This window comes from Ovis canadensis, chromosome 1 (assembly GCF_042477335.2).
Source record: "Ovis canadensis isolate MfBH-ARS-UI-01 breed Bighorn chromosome 1, ARS-UI_OviCan_v2, whole genome shotgun sequence".
Lineage (NCBI taxonomy): Eukaryota > Metazoa > Chordata > Mammalia > Artiodactyla > Bovidae > Ovis > Ovis canadensis.
Genome location: NC_091245.1, coordinates 258,451,816 through 258,474,825, shown reverse-complemented (window position 1 = coordinate 258,474,825; position 23,010 = coordinate 258,451,816). Strand labels below are relative to the sequence as shown.

Genomic DNA, 23,010 nt, shown 5'->3' with positions numbered 1-23,010 from the left:
ATCCCTCCAGAGTGGTTTTCCTCTGTGTCTACCAGACAGCAAAGAGTTAGCACCAGTCCAGAAGCAATTTCTTATGCTAATTTATTTGATTAGAGATCCCCATACTGTGTGGAGAGTATACATTCTGCTTCCAAGTTCACATGGCTCAGACATGAGGTTTTGATTTCTCAGAATTATTTCACCTAAAGGTCCAGTTAGAGATATGCCTCTTACCTCTAACCAGGTGGTGGGCAGAGTTTTTCTGGTTATTTTCTCACCAAGGACCCAATTTCATGCATGAGTTTGTGTGCGAACACCCTATGTCATATTTGGTGCCTGTGAGATTACTAATACCCAATCTCCATCACGAGTTTCTTGAGAGTCTCTATACACAGTTTCCCCTCAATCCTTGCTACAGAGTCAGCAGATACACTGTTCATCACTTCCTGCCCCTGAAGATTTCACTTCCTTTCTTACAAGTTCAGCTCTGTATTCAAATATTTGATGGTATTCTATTTTATCCAAAAACTCTAAGTATTTGTAATAGGAGGGTCCCATGTTATGTAAACCTGTCATATTGATGAAAACCACAATTCACTATAGTTCTCTCATCTTACTGCAACTAACAAGAGCCTTTAGAAGGGGGTTGTTTTATGTTGAATAAACCTGTAAACAGAAAAAAAATTAAAAAAAAGCGCCTTTGGAAGACAGGCACCTTCTGATTCACAGTTGTGTTCCCCATGCAGAGGTTAAATAGCAGAAGCATGAGGTGGCATGTGAGAGTTCAGAGTACATGACCCCAGATGCATTGAGCAGAATCCAGCTCTGTTTCTACCTCCTCCACCCTCACAAAACCCAATTCTTTCCCCTCTTATTTGACACACAACTTTGCATCTATCTGTGCATCTGCCCGCTGTTTATGTCGCTCAGGAGGGCTTGGTCCACTCTGTTTTGTTCATCATTGTACCTCCAATGGTTGAGACTAGGTGATCAATAACTACGTACTGCATGAAGCAGAGACATCACTTTGCTGAAAAAGGTCCATCTAGTCAAAGCTATGGTTTTTCCAGTAGTCACATATGGATGTGAGAGTTGGATCATAAAGAAGGCTGAGTGCCAAAGAATTGATGCTTTCAAACTGTGATGCTGGAGAAGGCTCTTGAGAATCCCTTGGACAGCAAGGATATCAAAACAGTCAATCCTAAAGGAAATCAACCCTGAATATTCATTGAAAGGACTGATGCTGAAGCTGAAGCTCCAATACTTTGGCCACCTGGTGTGAAGAGCTAATTCATTGGAAAAGCCCCTGATGCTGGGACAGATTGAGGGCAGGAGGAGAAGGGGACGACAGAGGATGAGATGGTTGGGTGGCATCACTGACTCAATGGACATGAGTTTGAGTACACTCTGGGAGACAGTGAAGGGCAAGGAAGCCTGGCATGCTGCAGTCCATAGCGTCTCAAAGAGTCAGACATGACTGAATTACTGAACAACAATGAATAAATGAATGAATGACTGCATTTCAGGCAGCCATCCTGACACCATTCCTGGCCTCAGAGTTCTGAAACCCCTGCTGTCTATGACATTAGCAGAGTGCCAACTTGCAAACAGTGGTCACCAAATGACTCACGGCTGACCAAAGCGATTGCATGAAAGCCCACCTAGTGATGCTGCCACATTCTACCAGGTATAAACTCCAGACTCGGCACTGGATCCCAGGCACCCCTGAGCAGATGCTGTCCTTCCTGGCCTCTGTCCTCACCACTCAGGCCCACTCTTCCTAAATGGCACAGAGCCCATCAGGTACACTCACTTCCCTAAGATGTTTGGCCAACCCTTAGGACTGGATTCCCAAGCTCTAAGCCAGCCTTTGGGAGTGGGCACCAGAACAGCAGAGAGGCCTCCTGGACAGAAACACTTCTCAATCTTCCCAGAAAAAAAAATGTTCCATAGGTTTGCCTCTCTTTAAGAACTAAGGTATTATTATCTTACTTCATCTCCATCACTGAGGAGCCATAAAACTAAAAAAAAAAAAAATGCAGTGGGAAGACTTCCCTGGTGGTCTAGTGGTTAAGAATCTGTCTGCCGATGAAGGGGACACAGGTTCCACCCCTGGTCTGGGCAGATTCCACATGCCAGGGGGCAACCCAGCCCATGCGCCACAACTACTGAGCCTGAAAGCCACAGCCACTGAAGCCTGCGCGCCTAGAGCCTGTGCTCTGCAACAAGAGAAGTCACGACAATGAGAAGCCTGTGCACCGAAACCAGAGAAAACCTGCATGCAACAACGAAGACCCAGTGCAACCAAAAAAAAAAAGGCAGCTGGAACAGTGACTGGCATAGGAATGGTCCTTGCAGACAATCCCGCCCCCTGGCTGCCCTCCTGGCCGCATCCTTGGTCCATCCTCAGGGACCTGGAGACCAGCCTCCTCCCACCTCACATCTCATTTCACAGACCACAATGACAGACCTCGCTGCACCAGGCAAAGGTGTGTGTGTGTGTGTGTGTGTGGGGGGGTATCATCACAAACTTCAGGGCTTTTAATTGGTAGTTTCTTCTAATTATAAATGCGGGACACGTTGATTATAAAAACATGAAAAACACAGAATGTCACAAAGAGGAAGAACAAAACCGTTTATAGGCTTCCCACTCAGAGAACGACCTCTGTTCAGGCATATCCTCTTCAAGTCTTGTGGATCCGGACCATCTCTTCACACGGATGTCCATCCTGCCACCTCTACTTAAATTTATGGAAAGAACTCTTCCCCCAAGCCAAAACTGTTCACAATAAATCTTTAAAACCTGACTTGTAAATATTTCATAGGCGGATGTCCCAGGATTTATTTACTGTCTTGCCAAATGCTAGATACACAAGTCGTTTCCTCACTGTAAGTTTCTGAACAGATGAATTACATGATTACGCATTGTTCAGTGGACTGGGTTTCCATTTATTCATTCAGGAAGGGTTTCTAAGCCTCTTGATTGCTGCCCCCACCCCATGCCAGGGCCTGTTGTCAATGCGTATTTGCTGTGGGTGAGGGAAGGTGCAGCAAGGGAGGAAAACTGAGGAACAAGGAATTTGGGGGCCACCAGTATTAAGTTTGGCTTGGGAAAATAAAGCAATAAATATAAGTAAGCAGCCTGCTGTGTCTGTCGGTCTGGAGACTGAAGTAGCAAAGGCCTGGCTTGGCTGGTCAGGGTTTGAGGTGGGACACAAACTGGCTCTTAAGACAGTGTCCCTGAACCCCAGCTCTATCACTGTGTGATGCGGCAGTTCCCTCGAACTGCCCATCAAGTTTCTCCACTCTACAACATGGACATCATGCGCCCCACAGCACAGAGAGCATTACTGAAAAGACCTGACCTTGTTTTGTCCCTAAATTTGGCACATACAGGTGCCCCCCAATGCGCTGGCATTCACAGCTATATACCCATATGCCCCATGTTTTATCACACAGATGCGTCCTAATAAAATGCATTGCATTTTGTGGTGATAGCTCAGAAAGTCATAATTGCTCCTAAAAATGTGTTGGTGCTGAGGGTGGGAATTCTAAATACTTGTGACTTTAAGGTAAACCAAATCAGGCCTGACTAACACTTGTCCCCACTCCTTGTGAACTATATGTACATGTTTGTGTATTAAACTTACAAGTTGATTCACGGGACCCAAGCTTTCCCGGGACAGGGAGGCTGGAGCAGCAGCAAGCCCAGCAGGGCAGCGTCCCAAGAGCAGCAGCAGTCTGAAAGTGAAGAGGCAGCCACGGCCCCAAGGCTCACTTGTCCAAGTCAGTGACAGGGTCCAGGGCTGCAGATGGCCCACTAGCAAGGCCAGTTCTACATCACTTTGGCTTGGCCATGGGTGGGTGGGATGTGGGGGGTGTGGTCTAGGGTACAGGCAGGGATCCACAGAAGTGTCCCCATTGGCATTAGGGCAGATGCCCTCTGTAAGGATCTCCGTCCCACTCCCTGGTGATAAAGTCAGGGAGTGTGGTCCCAGCAAGCCCCGTGTCTGCTTGCTCCAGAGAGATGTTGCCCAGCTGGAGCCTGGAGAATGGACCCAACAACCTATCCAGGGCTCTTCCACGCTTGGCAAGGATTCTCAGTAAGAGCTCCCAAGTCAGGGAGAAGTGAGAGAAGATGGTGGAGAGAAGGCAGCGTTTGAGTAGGCCTTGGGCTCCTAAGGGCATAACAAACTGGCAGGGCCTGATGGGGTGAGGATGCCCATCATAGGAAGATTTTTGCTGGTTCCAGGAAATCCAGGCCCACCAGCCTCCACAGGGCCTGAGACCCCGTTGTGAGTGATGACCAGAACCAGTGAGGTTCTGGTCACAGCTCTGTGATATGGGAAAAGAGCAGTTGGGGGCCACATCTGCCCCTCAGCAAGACCTACCTTCAGGGCCAAATAGGCTTTTAAAGAGGGTAGCCCAGGCCCCTGGGGCTTTCTGTGTCAACCCAGTTAGAGGGACCTGTGGGAGAAGGAAGACTGCCCTTCTATCAGACACAGTGAGGAAAGTGACCAGGAAGAGGGGCTCTGCTGGATTGGCTCCAGGGGATAGACACAGAAGGGCAGACAGGACCCCACATGGGAGAGAGCTGCCTACTGCCTGTGGGGCCACAGCTGTCGGGCCTGCCTGGTGATGTGGTGAGGTCCCCATCACTGCTGTGCAAGGATACTGCCAAGAAGATTCCAGCCTCTTTGAATACATGAGCTTTCGCATCACTGAATTTCAGTTAATTCAGTAATTCTGAAAAGTGTAAAGGGCACGGTGTTTCTTTTATATATATATATAACATAATATTATATATATATTATATAACATATTATATAATATATATTTATATATATTTAACATTTAATAAAAACTATATATAATATTTTTATTGGATCTTACATAAGATAGCCACTACAGAAACTTAACATAGTTCAGAAGCAAGATGGATGGTTAAGAAGGGCCCAGTCCTGTGGGCTATTTTCTCAGAGGCTATAGGTCAGAGACCACTGAGGAGAGGAGCTTCAGATGACTCAATTAGGGAAGAGGTGAGGAAAGGCTAAAATATAGGCTGCTGGACAGAGATAATGAGCCACTGGGATTATCGCTATCCCAAGGCTTGGGAAAGAGCATTACAAAAATCTCTCTCCCCTTAGGCACAGCCCCAATCTCAGCAGCTATGATGGGAATCACCTACTCTCTTCTTTGCCTAGAGTGGGAAAACATCACAATTGAAAAAAAAAAAATTACAATTTAAAGACACTATTGGTCCCTGCCCCCATCATTTGATTAGACTATATAGCATTCAATAATCCAGACGAAAAACAAGGTAGCCTGGGTTGTCCTTTAGTGAGAGACAGTCAGAAATACTTCCTTAGAGAATGGGAAATACAAATCCCCCAAGGTCAACTGGTTTCCAAAACAACTATCAGCTGACATGGGTGGGTTCTGGCTTCCCGTGTACAGCAGCCACTCCACTCTGAGGCAATGGTTGTGGAGGCTTTCTCAGAATTTTGAGATCCCTGTGATCAGCACCCATCTCCAGCAATCTGTGTGTGGTCCAAAACGTCCACTGGACCTTCAGCAATTTCTCTGACCAGATGATCTTCAAGGGTCAGTGAAGGGTCAAAAAGCAAGGGTGAAGGAGGGCACTGCATACCATCACCCACAGCTCGGGCTTATACGTCTGAGGCAACTTGAAATGCAGTGGGCAGCAGAAAGGAGCTTCAGAATGGCTGACAGGAACTGGTTTGTTGCAGGGCACCTGTTCACGCCCCTGGCAGCACTGAAGACAGCCCGATCTGTGTCCTCACAAACAGGAGTCTGGTCACTGGAATCAACAAAGACCAAGCACCTCTGAGTGAAAAGAGTGGTATGAGACTGTTAGGCAGTACCGTGTGTGGCCAGCTTTCTGCGCTCCTACAGCTTGCCTGTGTAGTAAGGCTTCCACTCCATAGTGCTGATGATACCACTGAAGACATTTTAGAGGCTTTAATTTCTCTCGTTCTTTGGCCAGAAGTCTCTCCGGGCCACTCAGGAGACTACTACCTAGAGCTTCATGTTCCGCTTTGTAATTATGTAAGCAACATTGCTTCTTCTCTTTGAGCAGATGCTGAAGTCATTTAAACTGGTCAGTGCACAAAAACTTCAAACGAATAAGCTTCTCATGCATAATCAAGGCCACTTCTTCAGCTATGTAGATGCCAGCATGTTCGAAATTTGGCTGGCTTCACTGCGGCTACATTTTGGAGTCTAAGACCCAGCTCTGTCCCACCATGTGAGCTCAGCTGGCACAAGAATGCTTCACCCAAAAGCCCTGGACTGGTCTCCTTCGCTTGAGCATGAAGTACCAGGGCATTTCCACGGGCATGTCCAGCACAGAAGGGCACCACATCTTTCTTCTCAGGCTTTGGGGCAGCACTGGGACATCTTTTTCCATTTTTCGCCTCTTGCAAGGCACATTCTTGTCTTCGAGGATATGCTGAGCACAACTCCTGCCCCACCAGACAAGGTTGCGAGCATGGGCGATGAATGAGTGAACAGCACAGGGCCTCTTGAGACCTGGGCACTGGGGTGATCCTCACTCGATCGGTTAGCAAGATGTGGACCTGCATCCTGGTCATACTGAAACCTCTGCCACTGCGCCACTCCACTCCAGCGCTGTTTCTATAGCTCAGTTTTATCATTACTTGTGTGGATTCTACACAGTAGGTTAAAAATGTTGTACAAGTCATAATGGGCAATGAAGGCAGGGCCAGACGGGAGGACTTTCACATACAAACAAGAGGGAGAAGTGGGCCCTGCCACCCGTCTTCTCCTGGAAGCCTCCAATTCCTTCCTGCCGTGAGGTTTATTTCCATCCTGGGTACCGTCCTTGACCTGCCATAGTCTCCTCTCCCACCCTATAGTCAGGGGCTGGAAGTCCATTCTTATAAAATGTCACAGCAAGGGAGGCAGTGGGGTGACCAACTTATCCCCATCTGCCCAGAACATCTTCAGTTTTAAAACTGAAGGATGGGGAACACGTGTACACCCATGGCAGGTTCATATTGATGTATGGCAAAACCAATACAATATTGTAAAGTAATTAGCCTCCAATTAAAATAAATAAATTTATATTAAAAAAAAACCACCCTGAAAGTCTACATCCTGGGAATCCCTTCGGTCCTACACATACCGAGGCCGTGGGTCACGCTGAGAGGCAGGGCGCTACAGATCCTTGTTTCTTGGAAACATGGGGGCCTCTTTGGGAGCTGAGTGCAACCAGTGACGACTGGGAAGTGCCTCCACAGTAGGCATGCAGTACAGGCTTGTGAGCGAAAGATGCTTAGCTCCCCCCACTTCCCTCAAATGCACTGTGAATAAAAGGCAAAGCAGGACAATCTCATCAGGGCCTGAACACGGCAGGAAGGGCTTCTAAAACCAGTTTAATCCATCCTGCAGTCTCTCAGGCAGCCAGTAGGGCAGGACCAGTGTGGCCCTTGCTGCCTGCTGTCTGCCCCCAACCAGGCACCCCCTCTCCCCAAGCCCACAGGGGCCTCACTGCATCCTCTAGCCAGCTCGTCTCCTGGGGTGTCCCAGGGGCTCAGCCCAGGCATGGCCTGCACCCACATCCCATACCTATCCCACTGACATTTCCTAGGTATTGTTCCCTCCATGCCCAACAAGCTGGCTGGGTGAGTTAATCACATAAACTAGTTCTAACTTGAGGCCTGTGGTGTCATTTCCCAAACTCTACCTGGGGTCACACCTGGAAGACCTGAGCCAAACATGGTGTGGCTTCTTGGAGCATCAGTGTTACTACAACATTTGGGGGTAGACACAACATATTTGGAAGCACACAGATATATCGTGGGAGAAAAATATAAAATTCACTTGATTCTAGGATAAAATGTCAACTACCACAGAAATGCAATAATCACTGTTAGTTAAACCACATCTCCAGAGCCCATCTTCATCCCCTTGTCCTCCTCCAGTGTGGACATCTGGTCACTCCTTTAGAATTCAGGGCCAGTCACTAGCTTACTGAAGCTTACTGGTACCACCTGCATTTTAACTGAGGCCTTCTGTGCTCCAGGGCACATCTCCCAAGGGCGTTGGATGGGACACACTTCAGAACATATAGAGTTAAGGCTGATGTTTGGGTAAACAAAACTCATCACTGGGACTCTCGGGGTCCTAAAGGACTTGCTGCTGCTGCTGCTGCTGCTGCTAAGTCGCTTCAGTCGTGTCCAACTCTGTGCGACCCCAGAGACAGCAGCCCACCAGGCTCCCCCGTCCCCGGGATTCTCCAGGCAAGAACACTGGAGTGGGTTGCCATTTCCTTCTCCAATGCATGAAAGTGAAAAGTGAAAGTGAAGTCGCTCAGTCATGTTCGACTCTTCGCAACCCTATGGACTGCAGCCCACCAGGCTCCTCTGTCCATGCGATTTTCCAGGCAAGAGTACTGGAATGGGTACACACTAAATCTTAAAGAAAGGGTTAGTGTTCCCACATTTCTAGAGGCAGAAGTCAACCCTGTAGGGGTCAGAGCCGATGCTGACCAGACTGAGTGTCCCACAGGTCACAAGTCCTGGGGTTACTGCCCCAACTACAGCTCTCTGCTCAACCCACAGCCTCTGTGACATTTCCACCCAACAAGGTGACGAGGCTGGGGAGATGTTGAGAGGGCTGATCACTGCACAGCATCATCCCAGCCATCCAGCCTGCAGTGTAGTCTGAGTCTCTGGGCCTTGGTTTCATCCATCACTTCTGATCAAATTTAATCCATTCCAGGGAATCAAGGTCCTCTAAATAAAGAGAGCTGAGATTAATTGCAGACAACCCAGCCAGCCCATACCCTCCTCTTTTGCCAGGTTTCAGAGCAAGGTGGCGGCCGAGAAGAGCAACCCCACATCCAAGGAGTGGTGGCTGCACGGGCGCAGGAGGGCCAAGAGGAGCTACTCCACGTTCAAGGTCAGGAGGGGCAGCGGTGAGGAGATACCCCTCATCCAAGGTAAGGAGCCATGGCTGAGCTTTGCGGGAGCAGCCGTAAAGAAATACCCCACGTCCAAAGCAAGAGAAACCCAAGTAAGATGGTAGGTGCTGCGAGAGGGCATCAGAGGGCAGACACACTGAAACCATACTCACAGAAAACTAGTCAATCTAATCACATGGACAACAGCCTTGTCTAACTCAATGAAACTAAGCCATGCCATGTGGGACCACCCAAGACGGGTGGGTCATGGCGGAGAGGTCTGACAGAATGTGGTCACTGGAGAAGGGAATGGCAAGCCACTTCAGTATTCTTGCCTTGAGAACCCCATGAACAGTATGAAAAGGCAAAATGATAGGATATCAAAAGAGGAACTCCCCAGGTCATTAGGTGCCCAATATGCTACTGGAGATCAGTGGAGAAATAACTCCAGAAAGAATGAAGGGATGGAGCCAAAGCAAAAACAATATCCAGCTGTGGATGTGACTGGTGATAGAAGCAAGGTCCGATGCTGTTAAGGGCAATATTGCATAGGAACCTGGAATGTCAGGTCCATGAATCAAGGCAAATAGGAAGTGGTCAAACAGGACATGGCAAGAGTGAACATTCTAGGAATCAGCAAGCTAAAATGGACTGGAATGGGTGAATTTAACTCAGATGACCATTATATCTACTACCGTGGGCAGGAATCCCTCAGAAGAAATGGAGTAGCCATTATGGTCAACAAAAGAGTCCAGAATGCAGTACTTGGATGCAACCTCAAAAATGACAGAAAGATATCTGTTCATTTCCAAGGCAAACCATTCACTATCACGGTGATCCAAGCTTATGCCCCAACCAGTAACGCTGAAGAAGCTGAAGTTGAACAGTTCTATGAAGACCTACAAGATCTTTTAGAACTAACACCCAAAAAAGATGTCCTTTTCATTATAGGGGAGTGGAATGCAAAAGTAGGAAGTCAAGAAACACCTGCAGTAACAGGCAAATTTGGCCTTGGAATACAGAATGAAGCAGGGCAAAGGCTAATAGAGTTTTGCCAAGAGAACGCACTGGTCATAGCAAACACCCTCTTCCAACAACACAAGAGAAGACTCTACACATGGACATCACCAGATGGTCAACACCGAAATCAGATTGATTATATTCTTTGCAGCCAAAGATGGAGAAGTTTATACAGTCAGCAAAAACAAGACCGAGAGCTGACTGTGGCTCAGATCATGAACTCCTTATTGCCAAATTCAGACTTAAATTGAAGACAGTAGGGAAAACCACTAGCCCATTCAGGTATGACCTAAATAAAATCCCTTATGATCATACAGTGAAAGTGAGAAATAGATTTAAGGGACTAGATCTGATAAGAGTACCTGATGAACTATGGAATGAGGTTCATGACATTGTACAGGAGACAGGGATCAAGACCATCCCCATGGAAAAGAAAGGCAAAAAAGCAAAATGGCTGTCTGGGGAGGCCTTACAAATAGCTGTGAAAAGAAGAGAAGTGAAAAGCAAAGGAGAAAAGGAAAGATATAAGCATCTGAATGCAGAGTTCCAGAGAATAGCAAGAAGAGATAAGAAAGGCTTCCTCAGCAATCAGTGCAAAGAAATGGAGGAAAAGAACAGAATGGGAAAGACTAGAGATCTCTTCAAGAAAATTAGAGATACCAAGGGAACATTTCATGCAAAGATGGGCTCAATAAAGGACAGAAATGGTATGGGCCTAACAGAAGCAGAAGATATTAAGAAGAGGTGGCAAGAATACGCAGAAGAACTGTACAAAAAAGATCTTTACGACTAAGATAATCACAATGGTGTGATCACTCACCTAGAGCCAGACATCCTGGATTGTGAAGTCAAGTGGGCCTTAGAAAGCATCACTACAAACAAAGCTAGTGGAGGTGATGGAATTCCAGTAGAGCTATTTCAAATCCTGAAAGATGATGCTGTGAAAGTGCTGCACTCAATATGCCAGCAAGTTTGGAAAACTCAGCAGTGGCCACAGGACTGGAAAAGGTCAGTTTTCATTCCAATCCCAAAGAAAGGCAATGCAAAAGAATGCTCAAACTACCGCACAATTGCACTCATCTCACATGGTAGTAAAGTAATGCTGAAAATTCTCCAAGCTGGCTTCAGCAGTACGTGAACCATGAACTTCCAGATGTTCAAGCTGCTTTTAGAAAAGGCAGAGGAACCAGAGATCAAATTGCCAATGTCCGCTGGATCATGGAAAAAGCAAGAGAGTTCCAGAAAAACATCTATTTCTGCTTCATTGACTATGCCAAAGCCTTTGACTGTGTGGATCACAATAAACTGTGGAAAATTCTGAAAGAGATGGGAATACCAGACCACCTGACCTGCCTCTTGAGAAACTTATGTGCTGGTCAGGAAGCAACAGTTAGAACTGGACATGGAACAACAGACTGGTTCCAAATAGGAAAAGGAGTGCGTCAAGGCTGTATATTGTCACCCTGCCTATTTAACTTCTATGCAGAGTATATCATGAGAAACGCTGGGCTGGAAGAAGCACAAGCTGGAATCAAGATTGCCGGGAGAAATCTCAATAACCTCAGATATGCAGATGACACCACCCTTATGGCAGAAAGTGAAGAGGAACTAAAAAGCCTCTTGATGAAAGTAAAAGAGGAGAGTGAAAAAGTTGGCTTAAAGCTCAACATTCAGAAAACCAAGATCATGGCATCCGGTCCCATCACTTCATGGGAAATAGATGGGGAAACAGTGGAAACAGTGTCAGACTTTATTTTGGGGCGCTCCAAAATCACCGCAGATGGTGACTGCAGCCAGGAAATTAAAAGACGCTTACTCCTTGGAAGGAAAGTTATGACCAACCTAGATAGCATATTCGAAAGCAGAGACGTTACTTTGCCAACAAGGGTCCGTCTAGTCAAGGCTATGGTTTTTCCAGTGGTCATGTATGGATGTGAGAGTTGGACTGTGAAGAAAGCTGAGTGCCAAAGAATTGATGCTTCTGAACTGTGGTGTTGGAGAAGACTCTTGAGAGTCCCTTGGACTGCAAGGAGATCCAACCAGTCGATTCTAAAGGAGATCAGCACTGGGTGTTCTTTGGAAGGACTGATTCTAAAGCTGAAACTCCAATACTTTGGCCACCTCATGCGAAGAGGTGACTCATTGGAAAAGACTCTGATGGTGGGAGGACTTGGGGGCAGGAGGAGAATGGGACGACCGAGGATGAGATGGCTGGATGGCATCACCGACTCGATGGACATGAGTTTGAGTGTACTCCAGGAGTTGGTGATGGACAGGGAGGCCTGGCGTGCTGCGATTCATGGGGTCGCAAAGAGTTGGACACAACTGAGCAACTGAACTGAACTGAACTCAGAGCAGGTCTCCCAGCAAAGCTCAGATCCAACTGGCCCTACTCCTGGTCTCATCTCAATCAGCAACTTGTTAGCATGAGATGGGAATCTGAGAACCTAAAAGGACCTCAGAGATCACTAAGCTCAGACACAAATGTTCATGGACAAGAGAATCTGGAACTGAGAGGCATTCTGTGGCCATGGGAAGGAGGGGGTTGGGAGTGAGCTGACACCTGCGGGAATTCCTGCTTTGCCACTGACTGGATATGTGGCCTTGGATGAACCTAGATTTCCAGTATGAAATGGAAATGCTTATACCTCCTTTGCAGGGCTGTTATTATGAATAGAAAAAGTTTAGAAACGTATACTGAAAAGTCAAATTCAAGGGAAAAGACAACCATTTAGCTCAAGCCAGAAGAAAAGCTGGAGCATGTAAATACATAAAATTCCATCCAGTTACTAAAAGCAAGCTTTAAATCTGCTCTTAAGGGAAACTGAGTGGGTGATAAGATTTGGCAATCATACCATTGCAGGATGAAAGTCAAATTTTACCTGATAGCGAGACTTGCTGTTTAGCTACAGTAATCAACACATGGGGGCAGAGAGATAAACACATATCAATGAAGCGTAATAGAAAACCCTGAATGCACCCACACAAGTATGGCCGACTGATCTTCGACAAAGACCCAGAGGCAGTCTAATAGAGTACAGACAGTCTTGTCAACAAACGGTGCAGGAACCATTTATTTGTCCCTAACCACAGGCAAAACAATGAAACCTTGACTTAAACCTCACACTTATACAAAAAATTAACTCAAAATGAGTCATAGATTGAAATGTAAAAAAAAATACATAAAACTTTTAGAAGAAATACAGGATTTCTCTTTTATGAGTTAGGATTTGGTGAAGAGTTTTTAGACAACAATAAAAGCAGGATCCATAAGTTTAAAAATGGATAAATTAGACTTTAAGTTAAGTGTTAAGTGAAGTGAAGTCGCTCAGTCGTGTCCGACTCTTTGCGACCCCATGGACTGTAGCCTACCAGGCTCCTCCCTCCATGGGATTCTCCAAGCAAGAGAACTGGAGTGGGTTGCCATTTCCTTCTCCAGGGGATATTCCTGACCCAGGGATTGAACCTGGGTCTCCCACATTCCAGGCAGACACTTTAACCTCTGAGCCATAGACTTTATTGGAATCAAAACCTTTTTCTCTGTGAAAGATTCTGCTGAGAGGATGAAAAGCTACAGACTGGGAGAAAATGTTTGTAAACAGTATGCCCAATGAAGGACTTGTATCTCATATATGCAAAAGAAAAAAATCTCAAAACAATAATTCAAAAATACAATAAGAAAAGGGACAAAATACATGAACACATATTTCAGTGAAGACGGTATTGCTGCTGTTGCTGGTTAGTCACTCAGTCGTGTCTGACTCCTTGCAACCCCGTGGAGTGTGGCCTGCCAGGCTCCTCTGTCTACTATGGGATTCTCCAGGCATGAATAGTGGAGTGGGTTGCAATTTTCTTCTCCACGGGATCTTCCTAACCCAGGGATCGAACCTCAGGCTCCTGCATTGCGGGCGGGTTCTTTACCAACTGAGCCAGCAGGGAAGCCTGAAGAGGGTATACACCTGGCAAATGAGCACATGAAGAGATGTTCAATAGCGCCAGCCAATTGGGAAATGCAAATCAAGACCACACTGAGATCTCACTACACACCAATCCAAACAACTAAAATACTCCTAGTTCCCTGAGACCTTGCAGGGGTCACCACCCCTCTCTGGGTCCATTTTTCATTTGGAGGAGGTTCTGGCCAGTTTTGACATTCTATTGTTGTGTAAAAATGCGGTCTTCCAGTTTATTTTCACCAGTGGCAGTGCCCTTCTGTAGGAGAGGAATTCTTTCAAAAAACAAAAAGGATAGCTAAAATAAAAAACAGTAACAACATCAGTTCAGTAGAGGAACTGAATTTCTCAAACCTTGCTAGTGCAAATGTTATACCCACTCTGGAAAATAGTTTGGCAGTTTCCTTAAGAAAAAAAAATCAACAGGAAACCACCATGCGACCCAGAAAATGCACTCCTGGGCTTTTCATTTCAGTTCAGTCGACCAGTCGTGTCCGACTCCATGGCCCCAGGGACTGCAGCACGTCAAGTTTCCCTGTCCATCTCCAACTCCCGGAGCTGGCTCAAACTCATGTCCATCAAGTCAGTGATGCCATCCAACCATCTCATCCTCTGTCATCCCCTTTTCCTCCTACCTTCAATCTTTCCCAGAATTAGGGTTTTTACCCCAGCAAAATGAGAATTTATGCCCACACAAAAACCTATACGTGATTGTTCATAGCAGCTTTATCTGTAATAGCCCCAAACTGGAACAACCCACACGTCCTTCAGAAGGTGAATGGCTGGACAAATCATGATAACATCCATGCCATGGAACAGTATTCAGCAATAAAGAGGAACAAACTACTGATACATGGAACAACTTGGAATGATCTCAAGGGCATTATGCGGAATGAAAAAAGCAATCTCAAAAGGTCACACACTTTTTTCATGATTTCATTTATATCATGTTCTCAAAATGACTAAGTTACAGTGCTAGAGAACATATTAGCGTCGTCAGAAGGAGATCTCGGTGGCAATGGGATAGTCTTAAAGCAGAGGGATGGCAGTTCCCTGAATCTGTACACGTGATCGAATGGCCTAGAACTATACTCACACATTACTGCAATGTCACTCCCCTGTTTTTGGTCTTACATTTGCAGCTATGTAAGGTGAAACCCTTGGAAGGAACCAGGTAAAAAGTACATAGGTCCTCTCAGCACCATTTTTCCTATGAATCTGTAATTATTTCAAAATAAATCCTTCTTCCACTTGCCTTCCTGATAGCTCAGTTGGTAAAGAATCTGCCTGCAATGCAGGAGACCCCGGGTTGATTCCTAGATCGGGAAGATCTGCTGGAGAAGGGATAGGCTACCCACTCCAGTATTCTTGGGCTTCCCTTGTGGCTCAGCTGGTAAAGAATCTGCCTGCAATGTGGGAGACCTGGGTTCGATACCTGGGTTGGGAAGATCCGCTGGAGAAGGGAAAGGCTGTCCACTCCAGTATTCTGGCCTGGACGATTCCATGGACTGTATACTCTATGGGGTCGCAAAGAGTTGGACACGACTGAGTGGCTTTCACTTTCACTTTCCACTTGTTAAATTGATCACCAGGAGACAAAATGAAAACCAGGAAAGGGCTTGAGGCACAGTCACAGGAGGAAAGGATGTGAATAACCTTTGACCTCCACCCCACCCATTCCCATAATTCTCCCTCCTCGACCCCTAACACCCATAAGCAGAGCAGGGTGGGCCTCTCAGGGGACAGACACCCTGTAGAGCATAACATAAGCTGTCCCTTGTGTCAGAGAAACAGCCCAGGAAGGAAAGAGCATGTCAGCTCATAGGCGAATGAGGGCATTCTCTGGCCCAGGGGATTCTCTTCAGTGTCTCCCGAGGCATGGATTGCAGGTTGTGGGGATGTAGCACTTTCCTCTGAAAACTGGGAAGTTAAGCCCAAGCTGCTGCCCCACGGCTGGGGGTCAGAAGCCTCTGGACATTGTGGACACAGGCCAGAACAAAGCACCCCTCCCTCACTTGGGGGGGTCACCAGAGTCACTCAGGCCCAGCTGTGAAATCTCCTTCTTCCCACTGTTCTTCCCCCACCTTCCACCCCCACTGACAGGACAGCCATTATTTCGCTAGGCTGGGACCCTAGGTGTGAAAGTTCCCAAAACGTGGGCAGCAATTACCAATCAACCACTCCTTCTATAAGATAACCCCAAAAGTTTCATTTTAAGAAGAAACAGATCTCTTTGAGGTTGCTAGGATATGTTAGCCACCAAGGTTTCCCCCTCACCTCTCTGACTCGCGCCCCATAAACATTGAATGAACCTGTTCTTAATTTGGAGCTTAGGAGTTCTGAATGCTGAACTGCTCCCCCTGACAACAGCTGGTGAGCGAGTATTCTGCTGCTGCTGCTGCTGTCGCTTCAGTTGTGTCCGACTCTGTGCGACCCCATAGATGGCAGCCCACCAGGCTCCCCCCGTCCCTGGGATTCTCCAGGCAAGAACCCTGGAGTGGGTTGCCATTTCTGTCTCCAAGGCATGAAAATGAAAAGTGAAAGTGAAGTCGCTCAGTCGTGTCCGACTCTTCACCACCCCATGGACTGCAGCCTACCAGGCTCCTCCATCCATGGGATTTTCCAGGCAAGAGTACTGGAGTGGGGTGCCATTGCCTTCTCCAGAGCAGGTCCTCTACTTCTTAATTTAAAAATTATTTAATAAGAAAAGGAGTTAAAAAAAATACAATACACACAGCAATTATTTCTAAGAACGTGTGTTTATAATTTGTATTCAATAACATTCTAATTAGCCTTATGTTACTAAAAAGCATTACATGTTAAAAAAAAAAAAAGAATGCTGTAAGCAAGGTGGCTCAGTGCTAAAGCATCTGTCTGCCAGTGCAGGAGACGTGGGTTCGATTCCTGGGTTGGGAAGATCCCCTGGAGGAGGGAAAGGCAACACACTCCAGTATTCTTGCCTGGAAAATTCCACGGACAGAGGAGCCTGGTATTGCAGTGAAAAGGAAAAATGAGGAATGAGTTTTTCTTTCCCTTTCCTGAGAACAAAGAAGATAAAGAGAACAGTGAACAGTCCCGAACTTTCCTAGTTTTTACTTTTAACTGTTCCTAATCTGGACTGCAGCCATGAAATCAAAAGACGCTTACTCCTTGGAAGAAAAGTCATGATCAACCTAGATAGCATATTCAAAAGCAGAGACATTACTTTGCCAACTAAGGTCCGTCTAGTCAAGGCTATGGTTTTTCCAGTAGTCATGTATGGATGTGAGAGTTGGACTGTGAAGGCTGAGCGCCAAAGAATTGATGCTTTTGAACTGTGGTGTTGGAGAAGACTGTTGAGAGCCTTGGACTGCAAGGAGATCCAACCAGTCCATTCTGAAGGAGATCAGCCCTGGGATTTCTTTGGAAGGAATGATGCTGAAGCTGAAACTCCAGTACTTTGGCCACCTCATGGGAAGAATTGACTCATTGGAAAAGACTCTGATGCTGGGAGGGATTGGGGGCAGGAGGAGAAGGGGACGACCGAGGATGAGATGGCTGGATGGCATCACTGACTCGATGGACGTTGAGCCTGAGTGAACTCCAGGAGTTGGTGATGGACAGGGAGGCCTGGCATGCTGCGATTCATGAGGTCGCAAAGAGTCGGACACGACTGAGCGACTGAACTGAACTGAACTGAACTGAATCTGTACTCTGTAACTAAGCTTGCTTTTTTGCCCCCTAACTCTGCATGTCTGTAAATAAGTTTGGTTTTCTGCCCCCTAATTCTGCATAAGCTACATTTTGCACCTATTATCTGCTGGTTCTATGCCAATTACATCCTGTATTTGGTGTTCACCTTTATAGCACTCTCTTGGCAGATCAACCCGCAGAAGTTTTTCTGTTATCAGAAAGAAGGCCCAAGTAAAAATACACAATGGACCCAACTACTGGGCCACCAGACTGCCAGAGGCTACCTGAAGCCAGCCCGTGGCTATTTTTGAAACAATGCAGGAGGAAGAAAACCAGATCCTAACACCTTTGCTCCTCATCACTGACCCTTAACCGCAAGCACTCATCCTATATAAACCCCCAGGCCCCTCCTCAGGAGGGGTGGCACAGTTCTTGAGGCATGAGCCTACTATGTTGCCCTCTCCGCCAGCTAAGGATTAAAGCCACCTTTTTATATCCTCCAGACTCTGTCTCTGTAATTTTTATCCGGCTTCAGTGGGCAGAGAAAGCCAAGATTTTGTTCCCCAACACTGTGGGCTGCGGTCCACGGGGTCACAAAAGAGTCGGACACAACTGAGTAATTATGCAGGCATGCACACAAGTCAGAAGCAATAGTGACTCTCCAGAGTAAATAACAATTGTACTGACTCCTGCAGAAGGAGGTACCAATGCCTGAGAGTCACCCCATGCCTGAGAGTCACCAGGCTCTTGAAATGAGACCAGGAAGAAAAAAAAGATCTGAACTTGTTAGTGCCTATACACATCTGAGCTGCAGCCACTGGTCACAACTGGGGTGTGTCACCAGAGTCTGGAGAAACCCTTGACTGCTCGGAATAAGTACACCCAAGGTATCTCCACGTGCTTATACAGAGCTATCCAGCACTGTGCAATAGACAGGGCCAGGCACACAGGGGTTAGGGTCTGGGGCTCTGACTTCAGAGGCTCACATTCCTGGTTCCTCTACACACCACCCTTTCTATGCATCCACACCCAAGAGACCAGCCTCGCAAAGCCTTGTTTTCCTCATCATTAATGGGAACAGTAGCAGTGTAAAGTTGATAGAGCTGTAATGAGGATTGCATATGGGTGAGCTATGTCCATAGTTCAGGTACATTCAGACAGATCCGTTGCTGTTAGCTACTATTGTTATTTTGGGGATATTATTATTATAAACTGCAGTTTCTCTTAACTATTAACTGTGTCTCACAGAATGAGGTATAATTGGTGGAATAATAGATTCGAAATGACGTTTGTATGCTAAGTCTTGTTTGCTGAGGCAAGAACTGACCGCACAATGATGCCAATACCAGAAAGCCCAGCATGATTTACAAAGCTATTTCCTCTGCCTCTTTCCACATAATCCTTAGGAAGCCCTCCCCCACCAGCCCTGGGGGGGGTGGGTGGGTGGGTGGGTGGGTTAGGCATTGTTCATATTACCCAGTTTTTTTCACTTAAGGACTCTGAGGCTCAGGAATGCTTTCCTGTATCACCTAGTTAAGAAAGGGGATGGCATGAGGCTTGAGTCTTAGTCCCCTTATTTCATGCCTTTTCCCAAACCATATGGTATGTGGGGTATTGCAAGAATGTCATAAAGCTTATTGGGCTTCCCATGTGGTTCAGTGGTAAGGAATCTGTCTGCCAGTGCAGGAGGATTTGATCCCTGGGTCAGGAAGTTCCCCTGAAGGAGGAAATAGCAACCCATGCCAGCATTCTTGCCTGGAAATCCCATGGACAGAAGAGCCTGGCGGGCTAGAGTCTACGGGGTTGCAAGAGTTGGACATAACTGAGCGACTGTAAAGCCTATTGGTCAATCTGTTCCAACAAGGAGGAACCTGGAAAAACGATGGGTCCTCAGGCTGGGTGTCCCTTGTTCCTCCCTTATCACACATGTCACAAAACATGTGCAGTCCACACCCCCTGGGAAGGTGCAGGGCAGCCACCAACCTTCTTATTGGGAGGAGGAAATCTCTTATCAAATAGCAAAGCCCCCAAATGTCAGCAATGTCCCCTGGAAGAAAAGGCTTCTGGGAGTTTAACTCATGGAATTCCAGCCCCCAGATTTGCCTTGAGATATCAAATTTCCTACCTGTTTTCAAGCTGGTAAGTGAAGCTAAGTGAAAGTTGCTCCTAACTCTGGCCTTAGAATTATTATGGATTAAGGGAAGAAATGATTGAAAAAATTCTGGTTTTCAGAGTGCAGAAAAACTTTTAACTGGTATGAGTCTTAAGGAGGCCAATTGGCCTGGGCCCAAGCCTCAGGCACGTGTGACTAAATCATCAGCATGTGATAAATTATCTTATATTTATAGATCTTCAAAGAAACTGCTGCCGTAAACTCATTTATTTTAGAGACTCAGGGCGAGTCTAAACAGATCAATCTCATTTGGGGTTACCCTGGCTATGAGCTGTCCCTCCTGCTCCCAACACTAAGAGTGGTGAAAATAGAGGACTTAGCCTCAGTCTGGCTCCCTCCTGGGCCTCTTTCTTTTCAGACCACCTGATGATTACTCTGGCCCTTTCCTCCCAATTGCTAATTTATAAACACCAAATTTTCCACAATTCTCTGCTGAAACCTTTCTAAACTTTCTTAAAATGATGGGACCAAAACCACAGTGTTCTCATCAGGGTCTGGCCAAAGGTGAAGATATTGGAGGATTATTTTAAACTCTCTCAAAATTTCTGTCTTACTTACATCCAACCATGGAATCAATTCAGCCTAGTGTGGTATGGGGAAAGAACAGAAGCAGGAGTGGGGAGCCCAGCTCTATTGCTAACAATATGTGTAAGTACACAGATGGGTTCCACTGTGACCTCCAGATCCCTTTCTTTTGGACACAAAACCAGCCCAGGGAGACCTTTATCCTCCCTTCGTGTGTTCCGGGTTCCCCTTAATTGTACCACTGGAGGCTTTACCGCCCCAAATCTGACTGCGTGACTGCCATAAACAGCCTGTCTGCACCATCTGCCCTGACTCCAAGGAAACCTGACCTGGGCTCCACCACCTCCCACATCCTCACCACAGGAGGTGCATTTTGCCCTCCCAGAAGAGGCAAAAAAGCCTGAGTGTGCATTCCACCCTTCCAGTCCTCTTGGACCTGTGAGTGGAGGAAAGCAACCTCACCACACAACTGCCTACACCCAGCTTTTCTTCACCCACTCCCGGTAACTTGCCAGGCACCTGCCTAGACTTTATTGCATAGACCAAAAGCCGCTGCTTTCCGGGGGCTAGTTCCGGACCTGGAAAGCTGGTCCAAGAGCTGCAGTGTAGGTTGCCAGCCTCGGGGGAATTCTTAACATTGCAGGCAGCAGACCCATCAGGTAGCAGAGCCCACGCGCTGGCTGCCGCCCTCAGGGACGAGGAAAGCATAGTGGAGAATGGCTCTTCTGCCACCCACTCAAGCTGAGACAGGCTCTGATCTTCATCTCAGAGGGACCACAGCCTGTCCCCTACAAGGCGCCAGACCAGGCACTTCCAAGCCCACGCCCTTAACAAAGTAACTCCCACAGGAGCCCAAAACCGTGTCCCGGAGATGTTCTTGTTCAAAGAACTGGGCAATTCCCTTCCCTAGTGCCAAGACTACCTGAATAGAGTTGGCCCAATAAGCAGGTAACTTTCATCGCTGTTTCCTACCCCGAGGAGGGCGTGTGAGTAAGCGCACGCGCACACATACACACGCACACGCACGCCTGCACACACACATGCACACACACGCATGCACACACACGCGCACACGCACCCACGACCAGCACCGGCTTGCCTGGCAGGGCGCCCCCTTGCCCGCGGTGCGGGGTCCGCGGAGATGCGCTGGGGAGCGCAGCACCGACCGAGGGACTGCGAGGGTGGGCGCCCGCACCCTCAGCGGCTCCCAGGCGCCTGCAGCACCGACGCCGGGACCGCGCCGACGGTGCGCCCTGTGCGGCTCGGGCTCGACGGCCCCGCTTCTCCGCTCACCTTAATGTTGCTGAAGATAGAGCGGGGATTGCAGCCGGCTCGGCCCGCAGAGGCGGCGCTACCCTGGCGCGCGCCGGGCTTGGACAGGAGCCCCATGGAGGCGGCAGCACGGGGCGGGAGGCCGGGCGAGCGGGGCCGGGGCGCCTGGGCTGCGGCGGGCGGCCAGCGGGTGGCGGGCGCCGTGTCGCTGGCCGGAGGAGAGTGAGCGCGAGGGTGCGCGCCTAGAAGTTTTATAAGTGGCCGCCGCCGCCGATGATGAAACGCGCGCTCCCTCCTCCCTCTTTCCCTTCGGTGTCAAAGGCGCTGCGAGCCCCCGCCCCGCCGCCGCCGCCCCCTCAGACAGGTGTGGCGCGGCGGCCGGCGGCGCTTGACCTCTTTCCGGCCGAAGTTGTCTCTGCGTCCGCAGCTGGGCTGGGACCCGCAAGGCTCGACCGCCCCGGGAGAAGGGCCCGCCCGCCGGAGGGTGGGGGCGGGGGGTGGCGGGCCGGGGAGACGGAGGTCTGCAGGGGGAGCGGCCGGCTGCAGAGCGTGGGGGCACCCGGGGCGCTGGCGTGGCAGGGTGGGCGCCGCGGGCCCGCAGACTCGAGGGGGCCAGAGAAGGGATCGGCAGGGCCACGGAGGTGCAAGACAGGAGGCGGGGGCGAGGGGAGCTGAGGGAACCAACGGGAGCCAGGGTGGTTGGAGGGGAGCCGACGTTTGTGAAGGGAGGGGGAGCTTCCGCGCCCCTCCCGATGCGATCTGGGAGATTTACAGAGCCGGTCTCTGCTTGTTTGCACTCGCCGAAAACCTGGGCTCTCAGTTCCGGTGATGGCTCTGAGACTCGCTGAGGCTCTGTTTGTGTCGAGGACTGATTTATATTTAAACTGCTCTTTGCACTAGAGAGGGGCCGGGTAACAAAGGTGGAGAAGCGGGGGCCGCCCCGGGCTGGACCCGAGCCAAGGTAAACTGGAGGTGCTGTCGAGTGTCAGCATGGCTCGCTCTGGCCTGGAGTGTTGCCAGGAGGGTGGGAGTGGGGAGGAGCGGTGAGAGTGGGGCCGTGGACAAACGGGGTACCCCCACTGATCTCCTTTTCAGGGCTGGAATAGAACAGACGCTTAGTTTTTTTTCCCCAAGATTTTTCCACCAAGATACATAGTGCTGGAAAGAGAAAGAAGGGGAGACTTCCAAGGGAAGGATAAGAAGGTTCTGCCCAAAGCAGCTGCACTAAGAAATCTAATTCTGGAGGTGTTTTTCCAGTTCCCTAATTCCCGTCATTCTTGAAGAGCCAACGTTTTCAAGCCACCCCCCCCCCCCCCACACACACACACACACATCCCCGCTCCCAACTATTCCCAGGAAAAGATGCTCCTCAATTACCAGGAAGATTTGGCTAAGACAGGAGCCACAGGACAGATGGACCACGTAGGTCTCCTATTTCTACACAAGGCTTGATTGATGCCTTCCTGGGC

At 48.3% G+C, this 23,010-nt stretch overlaps 1 protein-coding gene and 1 pseudogene across 1 annotated transcript in view; both read right to left on the bottom strand.

Moving 5' to 3' along the window:
* SLCO2A1 (solute carrier organic anion transporter family member 2A1) overlaps positions 1–22,005 on the bottom strand; it is a 95,109-nt gene extending 73,104 nt beyond the window's left edge. The window contains exon 1 of the mRNA XM_069565345.1: positions 21,563–22,005. Within this exon, the coding sequence (XP_069421446.1) occupies positions 21,563–21,658 (96 nt within the window). The 5' untranslated portion in view covers positions 21,659–22,005. The remainder of the gene's footprint in view (positions 1–21,562) is intronic.
* LOC138416366 (KAT8 regulatory NSL complex subunit 2 pseudogene) lies at positions 5,309–6,593 on the bottom strand (annotated as a pseudogene).
* Positions 22,006–23,010: the final 1,005 nt, after the last annotated feature.